At 40.9% G+C, this 21495-nt stretch overlaps 1 protein-coding gene across 5 annotated transcripts in view; it reads right to left on the reverse strand.

Moving 5' to 3' along the window:
- Positions 1 to 21495, reverse strand: part of TAF2 (TATA-box binding protein associated factor 2) — a 96727-nt gene that overhangs the window by 16867 nt on the left and 58365 nt on the right. For 3 of the 5 annotated variants that reach the window (XM_069600749.1, XM_069600750.1, XM_069600747.1), the window contains exons 22-25: positions 18705 to 18814; positions 9143 to 9372; positions 7098 to 7203; positions 4615 to 4737 (exon numbers count right to left, since the gene is read on the reverse strand). In XM_069600749.1, coding sequence (XP_069456850.1) covers positions 4615 to 4737; positions 7098 to 7203; positions 9143 to 9372; positions 18705 to 18814 — 569 coding nt within the window. Of the gene's footprint in view, positions 1 to 4614; positions 4738 to 7097; positions 7204 to 7680; positions 7837 to 9142; positions 9373 to 18704; positions 18815 to 21495 lie in introns of all 5 variants that reach the window. The other 2 variants (XM_069600748.1, XM_069600746.1) reach the window with 1 other exon arrangement.

A 21495-nucleotide genomic window follows, 5' to 3' on the forward strand; every position in this document is an offset into this window, starting at 1 on the left:
ATGGGAAATAGATGGGGAAACAGTGGCAGACTTTATTTTGGGGGGCTCCAAAATCACTGCAGATGGTGACCGCATCCATGAAATTAAAAGATGCTTACTTCTTGGAAGGAAAGTTATGACCAACCTAATGAGTGAATGAAGTTGCTCAGTCATGTCTGACTCTTTGCAACCCCATGGACTATAGCCCACCAGGCTCCTCCGTCCACGGGATTCTCCAGACAAGAATACCGGAGTGGGTTGCTATTTCCTTCTCCAGGGGATCTTTCCAACCCCAGGATTGAACCCAGGTCTCCCGCATTGGAGGCAGATGCTTTAACCACTGAGCTGTCATGGAAGCCTTGACCAACCTAGACAGCATATTAAAAAGCAGAGACATTATTTTGCTAACAAAGGTCTGTCTAGTCAAGGCTATGGTTCTTCCAGTGGTCATGTATGGATGTGAGTTGGACTCTAAAGAAAGCTGAGCACAGAAGAATTGATGCTTTTGAACCATGGGAGAAGGCTGGAGAAGACTCTTGAGAGTCCTCTGGACTGCAAGGAGGTCCAACCAGTCTATCCTAAAGGAGATCAGTCCTGGGTGTTCACTGGAAGGACTGATGTTGAAGCTGAAACTCCAATACTTTGGCTACCTGATGCGAAGAGCTGGCTCATTTGAAATGACCCTGATTCTGGGAAAGATTGAAGGCAGGAGGAGAAGGGGATGAGAGAGGATGAGACAGTTGGATGGCACCACTGATTCGATGGACATGAGTTTGGGTGGACTCTTGGGAGTTGGTGATGGACAGGGAGGCCTGGCGTGCTGCAGTCCATGGGGCTGCAAAGAGTTGGACACGACTGAGCGACTCAACTGAACTGAGCTGAAACGGCAGGCGGCTGCTGCTGCTGCTGAGTCGCTTCAGTCGTGTCCAACTCTGTGCGACCCCACAGACGGCAGCCCACCAGGCTCCGCTGCCCCTCGGATTCTCCAGGCAAGAACACTGGAGTGGGTTGTCATTTCCTTCCCCAGTGCATGAAAGTGAAACGTGAAAGTGAAGTCGCTTGGTCGTGTCCTACTCTTTGCGACCCCATGGACGGCAGCCCACCAGGTTCCTCCGTCCATGGGATTTTCCAGGCAAGAGTACTGGAGTGGGGTGCCACTGCCTTCTCTGGAAATGGCATAATAGGGGACAATTTTTACCCCTCTTCTCTATGATTTCAAAGTTGTATATAATAGGAGCATATTATTTTTGAAATAGCAAAAAGTGTAATTTTAAAGTCTTTAAGTCAAAGTAATTTTAAGGAAGAAATATGAAGCTGGAGAAAGCAGGCTCTGTGACTTAAGAGTACAACTCCAAAGCGACAGTAAACGAAATAGTACGGTGCTGGCACAAAGACAGAAATATAAATCAATGGAACAGGATAAACGTCCAGAAATAAACCCTTGCGCCTACAGTCAATTAACTTGTGACAAAGGAGGCCAGAATATACAATGGAGAAAAAAGATAGTCTTTTCAATAAGTGGTGCTGAGAAAACTGGGCTCCCTATAAAATAATGAAATTAAACCATTCTCTAATACCAAATACAACAGCAAACTCAAAATGGATTAAGGATCTAAATGTAAGACCAGATACCATCCCACGTTGAAGGTCAGGCATGGCGGCGGTGAGCAGATACCCCTCATCCAAGGTAAGGAGCAGCGGCTGCGCTTTGTTGGAGCAGCCGTGAAGAGATACCCATGCCCAAGGTAAGAGAAACCCAAGTAAGATGGTAGGTGTTGCAAGAAGCATCAGAGGGCAGACACACTGAAACCATACTCACAGAAAACTAGTCAATCTAATCACACTAGGACCACAGCCTTGTCTAACTGAATGAAACCAAGCCATGCCCGCAGGCAACCCAAGACGGGCGGGTCATGGTGAAGAGGTCTGACAGAATGTGGTCCACTGGAGAAGGGAATGGCAAGCCACTTCAGTATTCTTGCCTTGAGAACCCCATGAACAGTATGAAAAGGCAAAATGATAGGATACCAAAAGAGGAACTCCCCAGGTCATTAGGTGCCCAATATGCTACTGGAGATCAGTGGAGAAATAACTCCAGAAAGAATGAAGGGATGGAGCCAAAGCAAAAACAATACCCAGCTGTGGATGTGACTGGTGATAGAAGCAAGGTCCGATGCTGTAAAGAGCAATATTGCATAGGATCCTGGAATGTCAGGTCCATGAATCAAGGTAAATTGGAAGTGGTCAAACAAGAGATGGCAAGGGTGAACGTCGACATTCTAGCAATCAGCGAACTAAAATGGACTGGAATGGGTGAATTTAACTCAGATGACCATTATATCTACTACTGCGGGCAGGAATCCCTCAGAAGAAATGGAGTAGCCAGCATGGTCAACAAAAGAGTCTGAAATGCAGTACTTGGATGCAATCTCAAAAACGACAGAATGATCTCTGTTCGTCTCCAAGGCAAACCATTCAATATCACGGTAATCCAAGTCTATGCCCCAACTAGTAATGCTGAAGAAGCTGAAGTTGAACAGTTCTATGAAGACCTACAAGACCTTTTAGAACTAACACCCAAAAAAGATGTCCTTTCCATTATAGGGGACGGGAATGCAAAAGTAGGAAGTCAAGAAACACCTGGAGTAACAGGCAAATTTGGCCTTGGAATGCGGAATGAAGCAGGGCAAAGACTAATAGAGTTTTGCCAAGAAAATGTACTGGTCATAGCAAACACCCTCTTCCAACAACAGAAGAGAAGACTCTACACATGGACATCACCAGATGGTCAACACCGAAATCAGATTGATTATATTCTTTGCAGCCAAAGATAGAGAAGCTCTATACAGTCAGCAAAAACAAGACCAGGAGCTGACTGTGGCTCAGATCATGATCTCCTTATTACCAAATTCAGACTTAAATTGAAGAAAGTAGGGAAAACTGCTAGACTATACAGGTATGACCTAAATCAAATTCCTTATGATTATGCAGTGGAAGTGAGAAATAGATTTAAGGGCCTAGATCTGATAGATAGAGTGCCTGATGAACTATGGAATGAGGTTCGTGACATTGTACAGGAGACAGGGATCAAGACCATCCCCATGGAAAAGAAATGCAGAAAAGCAAAATGTCTGTCTGGGGAGGCCTTACAAATAGCTGTGAAAAGAAGAGAGGCGAAAAGCAAAGGAGAAAAGGTAACATATAAGCATCTGAATGCAGAGTTCCAAAGAATAGCAAGGAGAGATAAGAAAGCCTTCTTCAGTGATCAGTGCAAAGAAACAGAGGAAAAGAACAGAATGGGAAAGACCAGAGATCTCTTCAAGAAAATGAGAATGACAGAATGGCCCTGGACATAGCACTCTGGGGCATACATCACAGCACCATCTTTCTGTATCCTTTCCTAGAGTAATGGAAACAAAAGCAAAAATAAACAAATGGGGCTTAAGGTTTTGCACAGCAAATGAAAAGACAACCTACAGAATGGGAGAAAATATTTGCAAACTATGTGACTGAAAAGGAATTAATTTCCCAAATATACAAACAGCTCACGTAGATCAGTGTCAAAAAAACTAACAGTTCAGTTAAAAAACTGGGCATAAAATCTAAATAGACACCTGCGGGAAAAAGACATACAGATGGCCAACAGGCACATGAAAAATGTTCAAGATCACTAATTATTAGAGACATGTAAATAAAAATTAAAATGAGGTATCACTCCACTCCAGTTGGAATAACCATCATCAGAAGTCTACATACATTAAATGCTAGAGAGGGTGTGGAGAAAAAAGAACCCTCCCACAGTACTGATGAGAATATAAATTAGTAGAACTACCATGGAGAACAGTATGGAGGTTCCCTAGAAAACTAAACAGAGTTACCATATGATTCAGCAATCCCACTCCTGGGCATATATGTGGAGAAAAGCATAATTCCAAAAGATACATGCACTCCAGTGTTCATTAGCAACACTATCTACAGTGACTAAGACACGGAAGCAACCTACGTACCCAGTGACAAATGAATGGCTAGAGACGTGGACTGCAATGGACCACTGCTCAGCCATGAAAAAGAGCGAAATCATGCCATGTGCAGCAACACGGACGGCCCCAGAGATGGCCACACTGAGTGAAGAAGGCAGAGAAAGACCAATGTACGATATGATTCATGTGTGCGGTATATATACCGACACACCAATGAACTTATTCACAGAACAGAAACAGACCCACAGACATAGAAAACAAGTTTGTAGTTACCACAGGGGAAACGCGGGAAGGCAGAGACTAGCAGCGTGGGATGAACAGACACACTGGGACACAGAAGACAGATAACCGGCAAGGACCTACTGCATCCACAGCACAGTGACCGACACCCAGCACTCTGTAACAAGCCACATACTCTGGAGAAGAACGTATATACATTTAACAGAAACAGCGTGCTGCACGTCTCTGAAGCTAGCAGAACACTGCGAATCAAAAATGATTCAAAAAAATATACATGCAGCTTGTATTTGAAGAAAGAAGTCTGTTGGACAGTACCGTAATGAAAGCCCTCAGAGCTGTAGTTTGATAAAGAAACTTTATGAAGCTCACAGCTTCGCTCTTGAGTAAAGTGACGGCGACAGCAACCGTGCGTTACCTGTCCCCTTCCGTGGGAGCTCCATGTTCCACTGGGGCTTTGTGGTGGGTGTGCCGTCACAGCCTGCTGAGTGCTGGGGCGTCAGAGCAGATCGCGAGTTAGCTGGACGATATTTGGAGAGCCCTAAGATGCAAAAAGAGGAAAACCAGGGATTTCTTTCTTTACTTCCCCAAAGAAGAAAACAGTCTGCCTTAAAACGAGTCTCAGTTCAACAGTAAACTCTGATAATAAAAAGAACGCCACTTTCAAAGCTGCTAGAGATCCCATCAGACCTGCTCCTCTGTCGGGGCTCTAACAGACTCGCGTTTGAGAAGAATGAACATTCAGGAAAGACCGTCCACCTGGCTGAGCTGCTCAACATGCAAACCGGAGTCTATGTTCTGGAGAAGAACCATGTCATGCATGGTTTTTATTATTTACGTGGAACTTTGCATAGAGCTAAGCATGCCTGTTCTCCCCGAAATTTATTAATAAATTCCATTACAATATTTAACTAACAGATCAAAATAATCTAGGGATTATAAAGATATCTGAAACATGAAATGTTATAATGGTGAAACATGAAGAGCACTGTCGTACCAGGATACCCCGGTTCTAATGCCAAATCATCCAAAAATTAGAGATCCAGTCCAGGTAAGACAGTTCTTTGTTTGTGTCTCATTTTCCTTTGTCAAATGGAAAATTGGATTTGGATCTAGCACTGAGTTGGCTATTACTTGGGTATGTCATCGAGGGCAAATTATTTAAGATATCTCTGCTTAAATTTACTTATCCATAAAATGGACAGAATAGAAAAATAATTGTTAATGATTTGATTATGATTATGAAAGCCAAAGAATTCATCATCTTTCAGTTTTCAAACATAATCAGGTTCATATTCTCTCTGATGCCAGTTCTCAAATTCTACTGGTTCATCCCAGGTTACTAGAGAGTAAAAAGTAATTCAGGTCTTACAAACAAAACTAAACAAAAAACCAAACAAAAAGCATACCCCGGTGGGTAAGGGAGAGTTGCACAAATATAACAAGTTTTAAAAAAGCCATTCAAACACAAAGATCACAAAAGAGAACCACATCCAGCATGAAGTATAAATAGGATTTTCCAGTAAAAAGAAACAGGAATAGTACCTACTCCTAACACATAAAGAAAAACAGTCATATTCATAATTAAAGAAATATATCATAAACTTGAATTATAATGATAATCATAATTAATAATCTAAAATGGTAATTATAGTTAATTATCAAGTTGCCACAATGACAATAAAACAGTATATGGAGTACAAAGCATGATGATAAATATTGATGAATTACATCTTTATGTATCAATATGGGTGAGTTACAGCAGCATAACGTTCAGTGAAAAAAAGCCAAGTCATATTGAGAATCACACAGTTTTCACATAATTCAGAAACTAAAGGCAAAGTAAACATATAGATCATCTATCTGTGCGGTACACTGTACAGAAAAGCAACAGAATGTTGAAGGAAAAACAGCTGAGACACCATTTACTTACTCGCAATGTACAGGTGAACAGCATCAGGAGAGAGGCGCAGAGTGGCCGGAGAACGGAGAATGCCGCGGGTTAGCAAGGGGGCGGCGGGCCACCGAGACCTGCCTCACTACTTACTGTATTTCACAGCCACGAGCAAGTTACACCAAAGCTTCATTTTTGAAAACCTGAAAACGCTGACGACGTGAACTAGGCATAATCTCTTCAGAAAGCGCTATGGTGGTGACACCAAGAGCATGAAAATCCTCTGAAGATAAGCACCTTACAATGAAGCTAAAATTAACCTTTTTACCAAAAATATATTTAAGGGATTTATCCTAAGCATAATTTGACAAAAAAGAAGCTTCTGTATGAAGACACTCAGAGAGAATTACTTGCATAAAAATAAAATCTGAAACAAATGCCTGCCCACAGGGAAATAATAAGGTAAATTAAAGTGTATGAACTCAATACTGTCTCAGGTAATATTTTCAATAGAAAAGATTATGATGTTTGAGAGATGCATGCAAAAATCTATAATATGACAAATTACATGGAACAAGCAGTCAAGAAAATGAAGTAGTTCCGTTATGGGCTGCATTAGTTGTAGTCAAGAAGTTTTATATATAATTAGTTACATTATTTTTTAAAAAACAGATCTCTTATTTTATTTTGAGATTAAGTCTAAACTTCAAAAAACAAAGAAACAAAAAACAATTTAAAGCTATTGGAGGGAATCTGATGAATAGATTTTTTCAAAAAACAGATCTAGAAGTAAGCCAAATATTTAAAAAGAAACAAAACAAAGTAGAAAATCAAAAGAAACACTTTATTCCTTTGCTGATATGTGTTATGTGATACAGTCTACCATTTAATACTGGCTGCCTCTAAACTTTACAGTTATTCTCTTGACAATAGAGCGACACCCCCTCAAACAGTGGCATCGAGCGGACTCTCTCCACCACCCCGGTGAACGCAGTACACCACCTTACCTGGAGTTGACGGCCTTTCAAGCATGTTTAGATGATGGGAAATGAATGCCTGGCTATCATGAACAGTATCCATATCAATCTCTTCTTCCTCTTGAGAATTTGAAAACTGTAACACAAAACAAAAGAGGAAAGAAGCCACTGTATCACTTTCTTTCTGGATTTCTGCTCTCAGGAGAAGCAGCAGAAAAGCCGCAGGATACAGCCCCAAAACATTTAAAAGGAAAAGTAGTCTCCTTCCCAAAAAGCATTAAGAGAAAGAGAAGATGATGCGGCCCAGCCTCCAAAGAAGCTGACTGGGATGACTGGAAGTGCACCAGCGGCTGAGGCCTGCCCTGCGCTGTGGCGAGAAGCAGTGAGCTGTGCAGGCTGTGCACACAGAGCTCCTCCCCCAGACAGAGAAGACGCGTGTGGCGACAGAAGCCTGACCGTCGGCTGGAGCGTCTTAGATGGACATGTGAGTTCTTTTACGACTTAGGCTGTCCCACCTGTTCCTGCGAAGGGAAAGCCACTGCGAGTAGTCACAAGGGGGTAAAGAAGGTGAGCGCCCTACGCTGCTCATACAGGTGTAGCCTGTATGTCTTACTCTGATTTTGAGTTTGACTTTACTGCTATCCTCATTCTTCTCCAGTATTTGACCAGGCTCTAGTGGGGACCCCAGTGGTGTGTCAGCCTTCCTCTTCACTCCCTGCTGATGAGCTGACATATTACATGAGGCTTCCTTGGCAAGGTGATCATCTTCCTGTGGCAATATTCAAGATCAAAATTAGATTCCTAAAGACAAGTAGCTCATGTCATAGCTGAAAACTAAGACCTACAGCAACCATGCAGATTAGAACCTGCCCAGTGCCTGAAAGTTGTCAGCAACGGGCTAGAAACAAACCTCACCCACCCCTGTCTGCTGGTCTTTCTGGGAGGAGAAGGGAGGTATGAAAGAGAACTTTTAAAACTTTCCCCAGAGCATATATCTTTTGGTGTCATTTTCTCCTCTTATCCTAAAGACTCCAAGTATGAAAGTGGATAAATCAACATATATGGACAAGAATTATAAATATATTCATTTCCACTGGCTTATAAACAGTCAGATACAAAAGAGCTCTTTAACGAGACTTTTTTTTTTCCTATGAAAAGATTTGTCTTACTTTTTCATAACCCAAACTCTAAGATACATTTTAAATTTACAAAAATAAGTATGATTATATTTCAGAAAATCTAGGTGAATAATTTCTTTTAAATGACTATTACTAACTAGCATAAAGAGAAATTTAAGTTTTAAAGTGTCAAGACACCAGTAGGGTATTGCCAGGCAAGTAATCTGGTCTAAATATTGGTGAAAAATGAAGCCTGAAGCACTGGGGATATTGTGTCACCAATGAGCAAGAGGCTCCTGGAAAACTTTCTTTAAATTGCAGTATGAAGGTCTTTCTACAATAAAGTCTCATAATTTCATAATGCATAGTTGGAAATAAAAGTTTTTGTAAAAGCAAACACATACATATATACATAAACTAAAAAACACATAATGCATTTCTCCTCCCCCAGTGAGCAGCTTACATGTTCACTAGGCCATTCATCATTATCCACTTATTTACTAATGATTCAATAAGCAGTTGTCAGGCACTTCTCAAATGTTTAGAATGAGGCTATTAATGCAAAGTAGCAAAAAAAGAGATAAAAGTCAAGGTCCTGTGTTCAAAACAGCCTGCCACGACAGTGTACAGACAAGTTCGGTTAATACATAATTGGTGAAATGTTCAATTTTCTACTACTCAAAGGAGACACTTTATGCTCAAGCACAGAAAGTCACTGCATCACAAGAGCAGTGAGTGGCCTGGCGTCACAACATCTGCACGCTGCCGTTACGCAACCGTCAGCAGCGCTCCAGAAACCGTCAGGTGCTAAGACAGTGTCAGCCAGCACTTCTTAAAATGGTGCGAGAAGCTGTGAGTGGCTCTAAAATCCTCTAGCTCTAAAGAAACAATTCTCTTCTTTGGAGCTCTAAATAGTAAAACTATTGCTACTTTTTCCACATGGCGTGTGCTTCTTACAGGGTTCTGGAATCCAGCTAGCTGTGCGTGGCTGCTTGGGTTCACTGCAGCTTCTTGGTTGCCTGCTATGGCCTCTGGAATGATGGTTGGATTCAAGACAGCTTTTTTCTCTTTCAAATTAAGGACCAAGCCAAGTTCTGGCAAGGGTAAGCAGGAAGGTCTACTGAGGCCAAAAAGCGTGAAGTACAAGTCCACAGCCCCACACCGCAGCCTCCAGTCGTGTGAAGTGCCTAGGAAGTAATCAACAGCAATAACAAAAGGTCAGTGTGCACATCTATCCATACATGCTCAGATGTCCAGAACCTGCACAAACGGAAGGGAAGAGAGGATTATGATGCCTAAGAGGAGCCGCCTACTGACCAAGGCCCCAGTGGCAAGCCTTCTTCTGTAGAGATGCTCCCTACCTTGACATCAGGCACCTACACACCGTCACAAAACCATCAGTGTCCCAAGGAAATACTGAATTTTACAACCGAAAAAATCTAATTATTTCATTCTCCTATGAAATAAAAATTAGACACCTACCATATGTAAAATCTGAAAGTAATAAATCTGAGCACTGGAATTTGTTTCCAGGAGTAGCGTTCGTGAGGCTACTCCTCATGAACGTTCGCAGTGCGCCATCTTCCTAACATGCTATTAAAGAAGAAAGTCAGACAAGGCGAACAGGGAAAGAAAGAGTGTGGAGCAGTCAACCAAGGAGGCGGAATTAAAAGGAAGATTTAAAGCCAGAAAAAAAAAAATACTATTTTTGGAGTATTAGACTTATACTGGGCTTTCCTGGTGGCTCAGATGATACAGAATCTGCCTGCAATTCAGGAGACCTGGGTTCAATCCCTGGGTTGGGAAGATCTCCTGGAGAAGGGAATGGCAACCCACTCTAGTATTCTGGCCTGGAGGATTCATGGACAGAGGAGCCTGGTGAGCTAGTCCATGGGGCCCCAGAGAGTCAGAACTGGCCCACATTCATCCATTCTCTGTTCACCTGGTCCAATTTTCTTCTTTAATAGCATGTCAGGAAGACGGCACACCAAGAGCCTTCATGAACCCTGCTGAACGCTGTACTGGAAGCGAATGCTAACGCTCAAATTTACTACTTTCAGATTTTAAATATGGCAAGAAACCCTATTTGAAACAACACAATTCTAACCTAGATTTATTGTAGAAGAAGTGTTTGTTCAATACCTACATATCTGTGCTCTTCAGAAAGCAGCAAACCACAGGGACGGCCACAGGCCGGTAACGGAGATGGGGACATGCACTGGCCAGAGAAGGACTGCATCTGCAGAAACTCGGCCCGAGGCGGCCGAGAGACTTCCCAGCTTCTCTGATGAGTATCCCTGTTTTCACCTCCGAAATCAGGGCTGCGGTCTCAGAGGATACCTCACCCCACAGCAGTGGCAGACCAGAGCGCGGGAACGCCAGAACGCTTCCCGCTCCCAGGGGGACGTTCCGGGCAGACGCTGCCACCACACAGAACTGCCAAGATGAGATCATCACCTAGGGTTACATACTGACTATGGTTTCTAGCCAGAATTTAAAATGACCTAGAGAATTTAAGACGGGTGAGAAGAAATATTCTTCTAGACAAGAAAAATAAACCATATAAATAATTTTGGCCAAGAACTAGGGTTTCAGAAGACTACCACAATGTTTTAAAAAAGAGGAACCAAAAGGAAAGACATTGCTACAGTAAATTCAGGACAGTTAAGTTTTGTGGTTTTCAACAACAAGTATTAGAATAAATAAATAAATTGCAATCAAGTAATGATTTTGATGAGATATACTCTAACAGACCCTGGGTCACGAAGATTCCCTAGAGAAGGAAATGGCAACCCACTGCAGTATTCTCGCCCAGAAAATCCCATGGAAAGAGGAGCCTGGCCGGCTACAGTCTGTGAGATGGCAGAAGAGTCGGACATGATTTAGCAACCGAACAGCAACAGTAACAGGTGAGTACCTGTCATATTAACTAGGTGCAAGGAAAACCCACATGGGTGTGTCCTTTCAGTTGTCAGAGGAGTTACAATTTTACAGAGTTCATACTATATACACTACTCTGCATTAAGCACTTTGCACATCAGGAAACAGCTGTCAGTCTTCCTTGAGACATCTTCAATTTTGCTGCCGTGTGGTAAGCTAACAACAGATGCACAATACTGCTGGAAGCAGAGAAAGCAGCAAGAGTTCCGAGAAGCATGAGAGAAACCAGAAACGGGAACAGTACAGAGTGAAGGTAAGGATTTTACACTAGAAACCCATTTCCTTCTCTGGAATATCCATACCTGGACTCTTTAACGGACTGAAACTGCCCCATGTCTTGGGGGCCCTCGTTACTCTCCTCCTCAATGTTTTTCACACATGGAAAGGTTCCACAGAGGACAAGGATCGGATTCCTGGACCTTCATCACAGAGGCTGGAGGGACTCAGCCCTCTGAAGAACGGAATGAAGGCTGCCGAAACAGCAAGCCCTCCATGTCTACCACTCGGGGCAGAGCAGGAAAAGATGGCCATCTCGGACACTCTATCAGTAAAGAAACCAGAACGGCTTAGGGTGCATTTACAACTGGAATAAGGCTAAACCTTGAGGGTGAAGATTGCCCAGTTATGTCGACTGCAAATAATGAGTCTGGAATCTTCAAATACTGCAGATGACGTCGAAACCAGTCATGCAACTCAGTATGAACTCTTAAAAAGTGTTTTTAAAAGAAGCATTATCTCAGTTTTAAAAAGCGAGTGGGAAATGTATGTTCTGGTGAGTGGGGGCGCCCTTTTTCCTGAGGGTCAGCTAAGGACCTGAGACAGCACGGGGCATGAAGGCTGCTGAGCGTCCCCAGCCCCTAGAGCAGGCGCGCTGTTGCTTTGTTTCTGTGTGGGCTTTGGGTTTGGGCTGGTGAAGGTCTCGGCAGGCCCTCAACCTGCGTGGAGGAAGCAGCACTACTCTATTCTCACGGGAGGACCTTTGCCAGGGGGCCGGCGCCAGGAGCTCCGCCCATGGCAAAGGTCATGAGGAACGCGGCTTGGCATACGCAAAGGCGTGATCAAGCCTCAGGAAACCCCCCGTTCCCGAGCATCTACCCCAAAACCAGAGTCTGTTTTATGCTCTCACCTACACCTCTGACTTTACGGGGGGCTCTCCCCCATAACCATTTCTCTCAGAGAAGGAGTAAACGTGCAGCTCCAAGGCAATAAAAATTCCTGGGCGTGACAAGAGTGCTTCAGCTTACAGACTCCTCGGAAGGTTATCTAGCCCACCTTGTATAGGTTCGCCACATGTGACTGTTTACAGCCTCCCAACCTGAGAGGCACGAGATGTTTTAGACTTACTAAAGGCAAATTCTTTTGGGGAGTTGGAAATTATTAGTATAGTGGGTTGGTTAGGAATTATATTGGTGAAGGGTTTTTCATTTGTTGTGCCAATAATTGCTGCTAATTCCCTACCCTGGGTGTGACAAGGGTGTCTCAGGTCAAACCTCTCTGCTGACAGACTAGCTTGTGTGACACGATTATCCATACTCCTGCCACTACGCACATGATTGTTTACTACCTCTCAACCATAAACAGCACAGAGAGTTTTGGAGTATTTTGAGAGTCTTAATTAGCATAGGGCTTTTCTTCTTGTTGAGTCAATGATTGCAGCCAGGCCTCCATATCCTTAGGCACCTGGGAATAAATTAATCAATGTATCTGGAATATAGAAAAGGAAATATAGTAGTTTTTAAGGTTAGCAATACTAGACTTTTTGAGTTAATGGATTTTCTCTTTTGTAATAGATCACTGTACTTTGTTATAAATCACTGTGTCCTTGCTATGTAAAAATGTAACTTTATCATATCTTAAGACTAAATAGATCTTAAGGGGAGCATTGGTAAAAGGATTTTCATTTGTTGGGCTGATGTTTGCTGCTAAATCTCCATATTCCCTGCCCTTATAATGAATATAACTAGCACACAAGAGAAATAAGCATTAATCTTTAAGCATATAGGAGAAATAAGTATTAACCTTTAAGATTAATCATGTTAACCTTGGGTTAAATAAATTCCTTTCTTGATTGTAACTCACTACACCCTCACCCTATAGGAATGTAACTTTATTTGGAGGGTGGTGCCTGGTTTAAGAAAAAACACCCTTGGAAAAAAATAAGTTTTTGGTTATCAGAAAGAAAGGATCATAAAATCCCTAAGACCTTTTTATGTGAAGCACCTGATTTTGATAAAGGTCAGGACTGCTGACCCCCGCATGACTCTGTATTCATCCCTATGTGTAACAAAAGGAAAAAAAAAAAAAGCAAACCCAAAAATAAAGAAATCAGATCAGTTTCCGGAAAGACTGATACCCCCATGTCGTTTCTTTCTTGCTCCCTGTTTCTCTAGCTGAATTCCCATCTGGCGCATGGATGCTATTCCACACAAACCAAGTTATTCAGCCTCTTTTTCTCCACTAATTTTCCTACTACACTATCCGTTTCTAATCTCTCTATATGTCTGTAATTAAATATGTATTTTTCTAAGGACGCCGACGCCGTCCCCACCTTCGAATTCCCTGGATCCACCCAGGCTGGACCCCGGCAGACCTTGACTGTTTCTCCTCCCTCAAACACCTGAGTTATAAATATTACAACTTAAGGCTGATAGGATGGAGCTAAAAAATAAGCAGTGCTTCTGTTAAAATTGTAAAACAGAAAAAAAAAAATGAGAACGTTGTATTTCAAAACCATGGAATAAAGTCTTAGAATGGCTGTCACTTTACAGCGGCAGTGAGCGGCAGAGTCAGAAAAATGGACGGGGAGGTCGGGACAGAGCCGGCCGCACGGCGTCACGCCCGTGGACCCTGCCTGTGCGCACTTTCAAGCTTCTGTCATCAGTGCGGGATGACGAGTTTACTGCAAAATGTCCTCGGGCTTCCCTGGTGGTCCAGGGGTTAGGACTTTAAGCTTCCACTGCAGGGTCATGGGCTCAATCCCTTGTCAGGGAATCAAGATTTCATAAGCAAGGAAAATAAAAATGTCCTGAAAATGGTGTCTTGATCAGCTTTAAAAGCAATCACCTCAGAAAATGAAGGAATGATCTTTTCTAAGATCAGATTCGTGATCTGAGGGATTTGTCTTCAGATACTTTCTGATTTGAGCAGAGACCATCTGCCCTGAGCACTGCCTCTCTGGCTCAGGCAGGCAGGCAGAGCGCTTGACCTCGAATGAGAATACAAGGGCAGCCTGCTACCTGAGGGAAGAATCAAGAATCAAGGCGGGGCGGGGGGGGGGGGGCGGGGGGGGGGTCGGGGAGGGTAGGTACATGAGTATTCCTTGCCATTTAAGTGATTGAGTTGGGAGGGGTAGCTGGCAGATTAAATAACAGTCTTCAGAATGTTGCAACTGAGTAAAAACCAGGAACTCTCTCAGGCAATCCTCTAATCAGTCTTCCCTGTCTAATGCCCAATGTTCTCCAAAAACATTAAAAAGAAAAAAACAAAAAACCTTCTCAATTATTTGAGCCATTCCCACTGTTCATATTGTTCTGTTCCCATTTATTTATACATCTGAAGAACAAGAGTAAAAAACTGTTTATGCCGATGGCTTCACTGATCTGTTCTGTTTAGATTATTAGCACAGAGAATTCCAAACCAAAGCAGTAACTGTACTTTATTCTGAATACTAGCAATAATAAATACTAGACATCAATCAGAGCTTGAATTTGTATAACCACAATCTTCCAACGGAGTTCAAACGTTTTAACAGAGATTGTCCCATTAATCTTAAACATACACTTACTCTGCCCATGAAACCTTCCCTAAGAAGTGATACGTGACTTCTTTGCACTTCATTATGACTGTCTGCCAAGCTGCACTCCCTCACAGTCATGGAATCCTGCATTCTCGGTAAGAATATACTTAACACAGTACAGTTCCTGTCACACGCTGGTGCCGCTGCTCAGCCGCCTCAGTCATGTCCGACTCTGTGTGACCCCATAGATGGCAGCCCACCAGGCTCCCCTGTCCCTGGGATTCTCCAGGCAAGAACACTGGAGTGGGATGCCATTTCCTTCTCCAATGCATGAAAGTGAAAAGTGAAGTTGCTCAGTCATGTCCGACTCTTTGCGACCCCATGGACTGCAGCCCACCAGGCTCCTCCGTCCATGGGCTTTTCCAGGCAAGGATACTGGAGTGGGTTGTCATGTCACATTTTAACTGCTGAATGACCCTTTACAAGTTCCTGAATTGTGTGCTCATTTCTTGGATCTAAATGACAGCAATCGTAACATCCTTTTAGGTAAAACCACAAAGAGCAAGATACATCATGGAAACCGCAGCAGTCATTCTTCTAGGTGCCAGGGAAAACATGAGAAGAATAATTTGGCAATAATGATATAAACTGGGTTATGCGCTATTCTACAAAGGTTTTGAGGACAAGGGCCATTTTATTTTCAATTTTATATTTCAATGAAATATCTACTATGGTGCCTTTACTTGAGGGTATTGTACTATGATTATGAAACTCAGGGACACAAGGCATACAGCCGCTTAACATTTCAATGTTAGTAAATTAAATAATTTTTGAAAAAGAATCAGAACTTGTTATCTAGGTGGGATTCAGTGAAGTAGTCACTAATGAGATAGGCAAGGAAGTTATCTTCCAATACTTCAGAGAGAAGGTAAAGCGGCGTATTTATTAGAATGAATGCCCGCTGCTCCCTCACCATCTATCTGTAGCAATTTCTCTCTAAGCCAAACACTTTCAGTCTAGCTTTAGACTGAATTTTAAATCAAAACCAATATTACAATTTCAACATATCGGAGACATAAGGCAAATTTTCTTTACGTATGTATCATAGTTACAATCCTACAGGGAAAGGTTAGTGATTCAATTAAACAGCAACGTCAAAGAATATGAACAATTTACAAAGCAGAAGCTACAGATAAAGCGCCCAGACATTAGAGGCGCTCAACACAGTGTCATTAGCATGTTAGCCTAACAACCTTTCCGAGCACTTAGCATGAACTAGTTACTGCACTTCATAAATAATAACTCATTTAATTTTCAGTTTGCAGAAGTACCTCTATTTTAAAATGAGAAATTCATGGGCTTAGACAAGTCACACTGAGAGCAAGTCATTCAGCTGAGGTTTAATCCTCAGCACACTGGTTTCAGAGCTCATGCCTAGGAGCACTGACCGCCTCCTGACTGCACTCAGATAATGTAAATTAAAACCGTGACAAGGAGATGCCATGGTCTCCACAGCGCAGAAAGCTAACACTATATACCGCCCTGAAAAGGGTCCGCGAGGAACTGGTTACCTCTGGGAAAGGCCACTAGGAGGACTAGCGAAATGAGAAAGACTTATTTTCAACCCTCTGTAACCTTCTGAGATAAAATAACAGTAATACTGTGCAAGTTCATGTTGACAGCTCTTTAAACATCTGAGACACTTTCACTAAATTGGTATTTTCGTTTCCTCAACTACCCTGTGGGGCAAGGTGTGTGGCTATGCCCTTAGCAAATGTTATCACAGCCACCACTGTGAAGGCAAGTACGGTAAGCGGTCTCCTTAAAAAAAAAACAATAAAATGAAAAACTCCAATAATAAAAAGCTTTTTTAGTAGAGCCTGAAGTCAGGCAAGTTGATTCCTCCAGTTCCATTCTTCTTTCTCAAGATTGCTTTGGCTATTCGAGGTTTTTTGTATTTCCATACAAATCTTGAAATTATTTGTTCTAGTTCTGTGAAAAATGTGGCTGGTAGCTTGATAGGGATTGCATTGAATTTGTAAATTGCTTTGGGTAGTATACTCATTTTCACTATATTGATTCTTCCAATCCATGAACATGGTATATTTCTCCATCTATTAGTGTCCTCTTTGATTTCTTTCATCAGTGTTTTATAGTTTTCTATATATAGGTCTTTAGTTTCTTTAGGTAGATATATTCCTAAGTATTTTATTCTTTTTGTTGCAATGGTGAATGGAATTGTTTCCTTAATTTCTTTTTCTACTTTCTCATTACGAAGTCAGGCTCTACTACAAAGCCACAGTCATCAAGACAGTATGGTACTGGCACAAAGACAGACATATAGATCAATGGAACAAAATAGAAAGCCCAGAGATAAATCCACACACATATGGACACCTTATCTTTGACAAAGGAGGCAAGAATATACAATGGAGTAAAGACAATCTCTTTAACAAGTGGTGCTGGGAAAACTGGTCAACCACTTGTAAAAGAATGAAACTAGATCACTTTCTAACACCGCACACAAAAATAAACTCAAAATGGATTAAAGATCTAAATGTAAGATCAGAAACTATAAAACTCCTAGAGGAGAACATAGGCAAAACACTCTCAGACATAAATCACAGCAGGATCCTCTATGATCCACCTCCCAGAATGCTGGAAATAAAAGCAAAAATAAACAAATGGGATCTAATTAAAATTAAAAGCTTCTGTACAACAAAGGAAAATATAAGCAAGGTGAAAAGACAGCCTTCTGAATGGGAGAAAATAATAGCAAATGAAGCAACTGACAAACAACTAATCTCAAAAATATACAAGCAACTTATGCAACTCAACTCCAGAAAAATAAACGACCCTATCAAAAAATGGGCCAAAGAACTAAATAGACATTTCTCCAAAGAAGACATACGGATGGCTAACAAACACATGAAAAGATGCTCAACATCACTCATTATTAGAGAAATGCAAATCAAAACCACAATGAGGTACCGCTTCACACCAGTCAGAATGGCTGCGATCCAAAAATCTGCAAGCAATAAATGCTGGAGAGGGTGTGGAGAAAAGGGAACCCTCCTACACTGTTGGTGGGAATGCAAACTAGTACAGCCACTATGGAGAACAGTGTGGAGATTCCTTAAAAAATTGCAAATAGAACTACCTTATGACCCAGCAATCCCACTTCTGGGCATACACACCGAGGAAACCAGAATTGAAAGAGACACATGTACCCCAATGTTCATCGCAGCACTGTTTATAATAGCCAGGACATGGAAACAACCTAGATGTCCATCAGCAGATGAATGGATAAGAAAGCTGTGGTACATATACACAATGGAGTATTACTCAGTGGTTAAAAAGAATTCATTTGAATCAGTTCTGATGAGATGGATGAAACTGGAGCCGATTATACAGAGTGAAGTAAGCCAGAAAGAAAAACACCAATACAGTATACTAACACATATATATGGAATTTAGGAAGATGGCAATGACGACCCTGTATGCAAGACAGGGAAAGAGACACAGATGTGTATAACGGACTTTTGGACTCAGAGGGAGAGGGAGAGGGTGGGATGATTTGGGAGAATGACATTCTAACATGTATACTATCATGTGAATTGAATCGCCAGTCTATGTCTGACGCAGGATGCAGCATGCTTGGGGCTGGTGCATGGGGATGACCCAGAAAGATGTTATGGGGAGGGAGGTGGGAGGGGGGTTCATGTTTGGGAATGCATGTAAGAATTAAAGATTTTAAAATTTAAAAAATAAAAAAAATAAAAAAAATAAAAATAAAAAAAAAAATAAAAAATAAAGCTTTTTTAAAAGCCACTGCTCTCTTACCAGAATTCATAAGTTTCCAAAGTTGATCTACCAAAGCTTCATTGCATAAGGGAGACTCCATGCTCTTAGTAAAGGGTGGGTTTTTAGTCAACATATTTAGAATTTTATGTCTGAAAGATAAAGAAAAATTAAATTTTTGCTAACCGTGAAATAAAAACATTGGAAAACTATCTCGTTTCTCCATCTTATTTTATCCCCGCTCTTCTTAGACTAACAACCTTCTCAAACATTTAAAAGGAATTCAACAGCTTCAAGGTTTTTTCTACATACAGTTGTCACTACAGAGATAAAATCACTTTTCTTTAACATATGAATTAAGTTAAACATATATATGATTAGAAGGGGCAAATATATAATAATACATATAATATACATAACAACCACTTGCTTAACACATATTTAATTAACCATATACAAAGCATCATACTAAATGCTGTCCATACAGTGGCAAAAGATGACACAGTCTCTGTCTTCTTAAAATTTATGTTCCCATGGGGGAGACAGCAGGTTAAAAAAAAACTATAAAATTAACATTTATATACATGGGTAAAGGAACAACTGTAGGATTTCATGGACAAGTATTACTTGATGAACCTAACCTGGAGCAGGGAATCAAGAAGGTATCCTTATAGAAATGATGTTCAACTTAGCTCTAAAGAATAAAGGGGTAATTACAAGTAATTAGTTTCTTTTCCTCCAAATTTTAAGGTTTCAGCCCCCAAATTCTGCAGAGCTTTATCTAACTCTAGTGATCTATCTAAATCAGTAACCCTAATATATATAATAACATAGAATTTTTAATGTTAAAAGAGAGAAATTTTAAAAATCTGTATTTTTTAAAAGGATCAGTTCTTATTAAAGGCCATTTTTACTATTAGGAGTTTAAAAATCAACCAAAAGCCATAAAAATAAAATGCTGTATTTGAGGCAGGAGAGATGAATGTCACTGATGTTAAGAGAGACAGAAATAGCAGAAATAGAAATGTTTGCCTATCTTTAAGACTAAGAATCCTATTCCATTAACAGCAGAACACAGCAGTTCTATATGATGGTTACTCTGTGAGTGTAAATAATAGAACAGATTGGAGGTTGTCAGAGGTGGGGGTGGTGGTGACACATGTGAACGGGGTCAAAGGGTACAAATCCCCACTTATCTTATGAAATACGTCATGGGGGGATAATGTATAGTATGGTGACTACAGTTAGTAACGACTGTGTTGCATATTTGAAAGATGCTAAGAGAACAGATCTTGAAAGTTCCTATAAGAAAAAATACTTGTAATTATATATGGTAATAGACGTTAACCAAACTTATGATGGTGATCATTTTTCAAAATATACGCATAGAGAATCAATATGCTATGCACCTGAAACTGTCAACTATGCCTCAATAGAGACAGACAGGAAGGGAGGGAGGAAAGAGAAGGTAACGATGACAGGGATAAGGACGAAGTTTCTATTCAAAGTATAAAAACCACAGAAAATACAGCGACTGATGTCCCAAGACACCAAACAACACATGTACAATACCGCTAATGTGGTGACACTCCTATCCTGTAATCATTCACTGCTATTAAAGCTTTTTAAAGATGTGCTGACCTTTTTAAACTGTAAGTATGAGCTAGATGATATGAAGTAAAGCCTAAGAGGTTCCCTATTGGTGACATAAATAAACCGTATTGATTATGAAGTAAACATGTCAAATATAATCATGAATATATCTTTAAATAGATTTTCAGTTCACAGTATAAATAAGTGCTCTCGAAACTTGAATATTAAAAGCTCCACAACATTTCAAAAGCAATCTGATTGTATAGTATCTAATTTAGAAATACAACTTCAAATATTATATAAAATGGCCTTCAAAACGCAGTTTTGAGATCTCAGAAGTGCCTTAATGTTAGTTCCTGATGTGCCTTGAAAACATAAATGAACACATGATAAGCTACGTTTATAATTTCTGTCCCTACTTGCTATCAGCAGCATCTTATAAACTTTCAAATGCATGAGTGCTACCAGAGAACAGATGAGGCTGGCTTCCTGCTGACTCTCTTTCATGTAAGAATGTACTTCAGAATGGGTGATTATGAGATTTTTATCCACATCAACCTGATCCTTCATATATATATATATATCAATCCAAGGACAAATTATTTCATATACAATTCAGATCACAAATCAAAAACCATGAAATAAAAACAGCAAAACTGTACAAAGAATATTTTTTAATAAGCATTGCTTAAAAGATTGAAATACACAGGTGCCTTAACCAGGAACCTACTACAGCTAACCTGAAAGACCTGCTGCTCAAAGACCCCTCCGTTAGGAGCCGGAATCGCCTGCGCATGCCTCACGTCCAGACGGATTTCAGTAAGGTCAAAAGGCAGAGTGCACCTGTGTGCCTTTTCAGAAGAAAATGCCTGCCAGACGACGTGCAACCTGGAGCAGGGCGATGCTGCTGGGTCTATGTTCCTGTTTCTAGTTGGAACGGCTAAAATCTAACTTATTTTTCACCTTTCAAATTTCATTTTATGCAACTGAATTATTACAACAAAAGAACACAAATTTGAGTCTATTAGGTATAAAGAAAGGAAGACAAAAATAGTAAAAAGTTTTAATCCTGCTCAAATACACTATAAATATCCTACTTTGCAAAAGAAAGCAGCAGAAATGAACAAAATGAAAAGAATACAAAAATGAAAATAGTTACTAAGTCAGGACTGGAATTTTAATTTCCCTTATTTTCTAAATTTTTAACAATGGTGTATTACATTTTTTTATCTTAAATCCA

The sequence above is a fragment of the Ovis canadensis genome, chromosome 9, assembly GCF_042477335.2.
Source record: "Ovis canadensis isolate MfBH-ARS-UI-01 breed Bighorn chromosome 9, ARS-UI_OviCan_v2, whole genome shotgun sequence".
Classification (NCBI taxonomy): domain Eukaryota; kingdom Metazoa; phylum Chordata; class Mammalia; order Artiodactyla; family Bovidae; genus Ovis; species Ovis canadensis.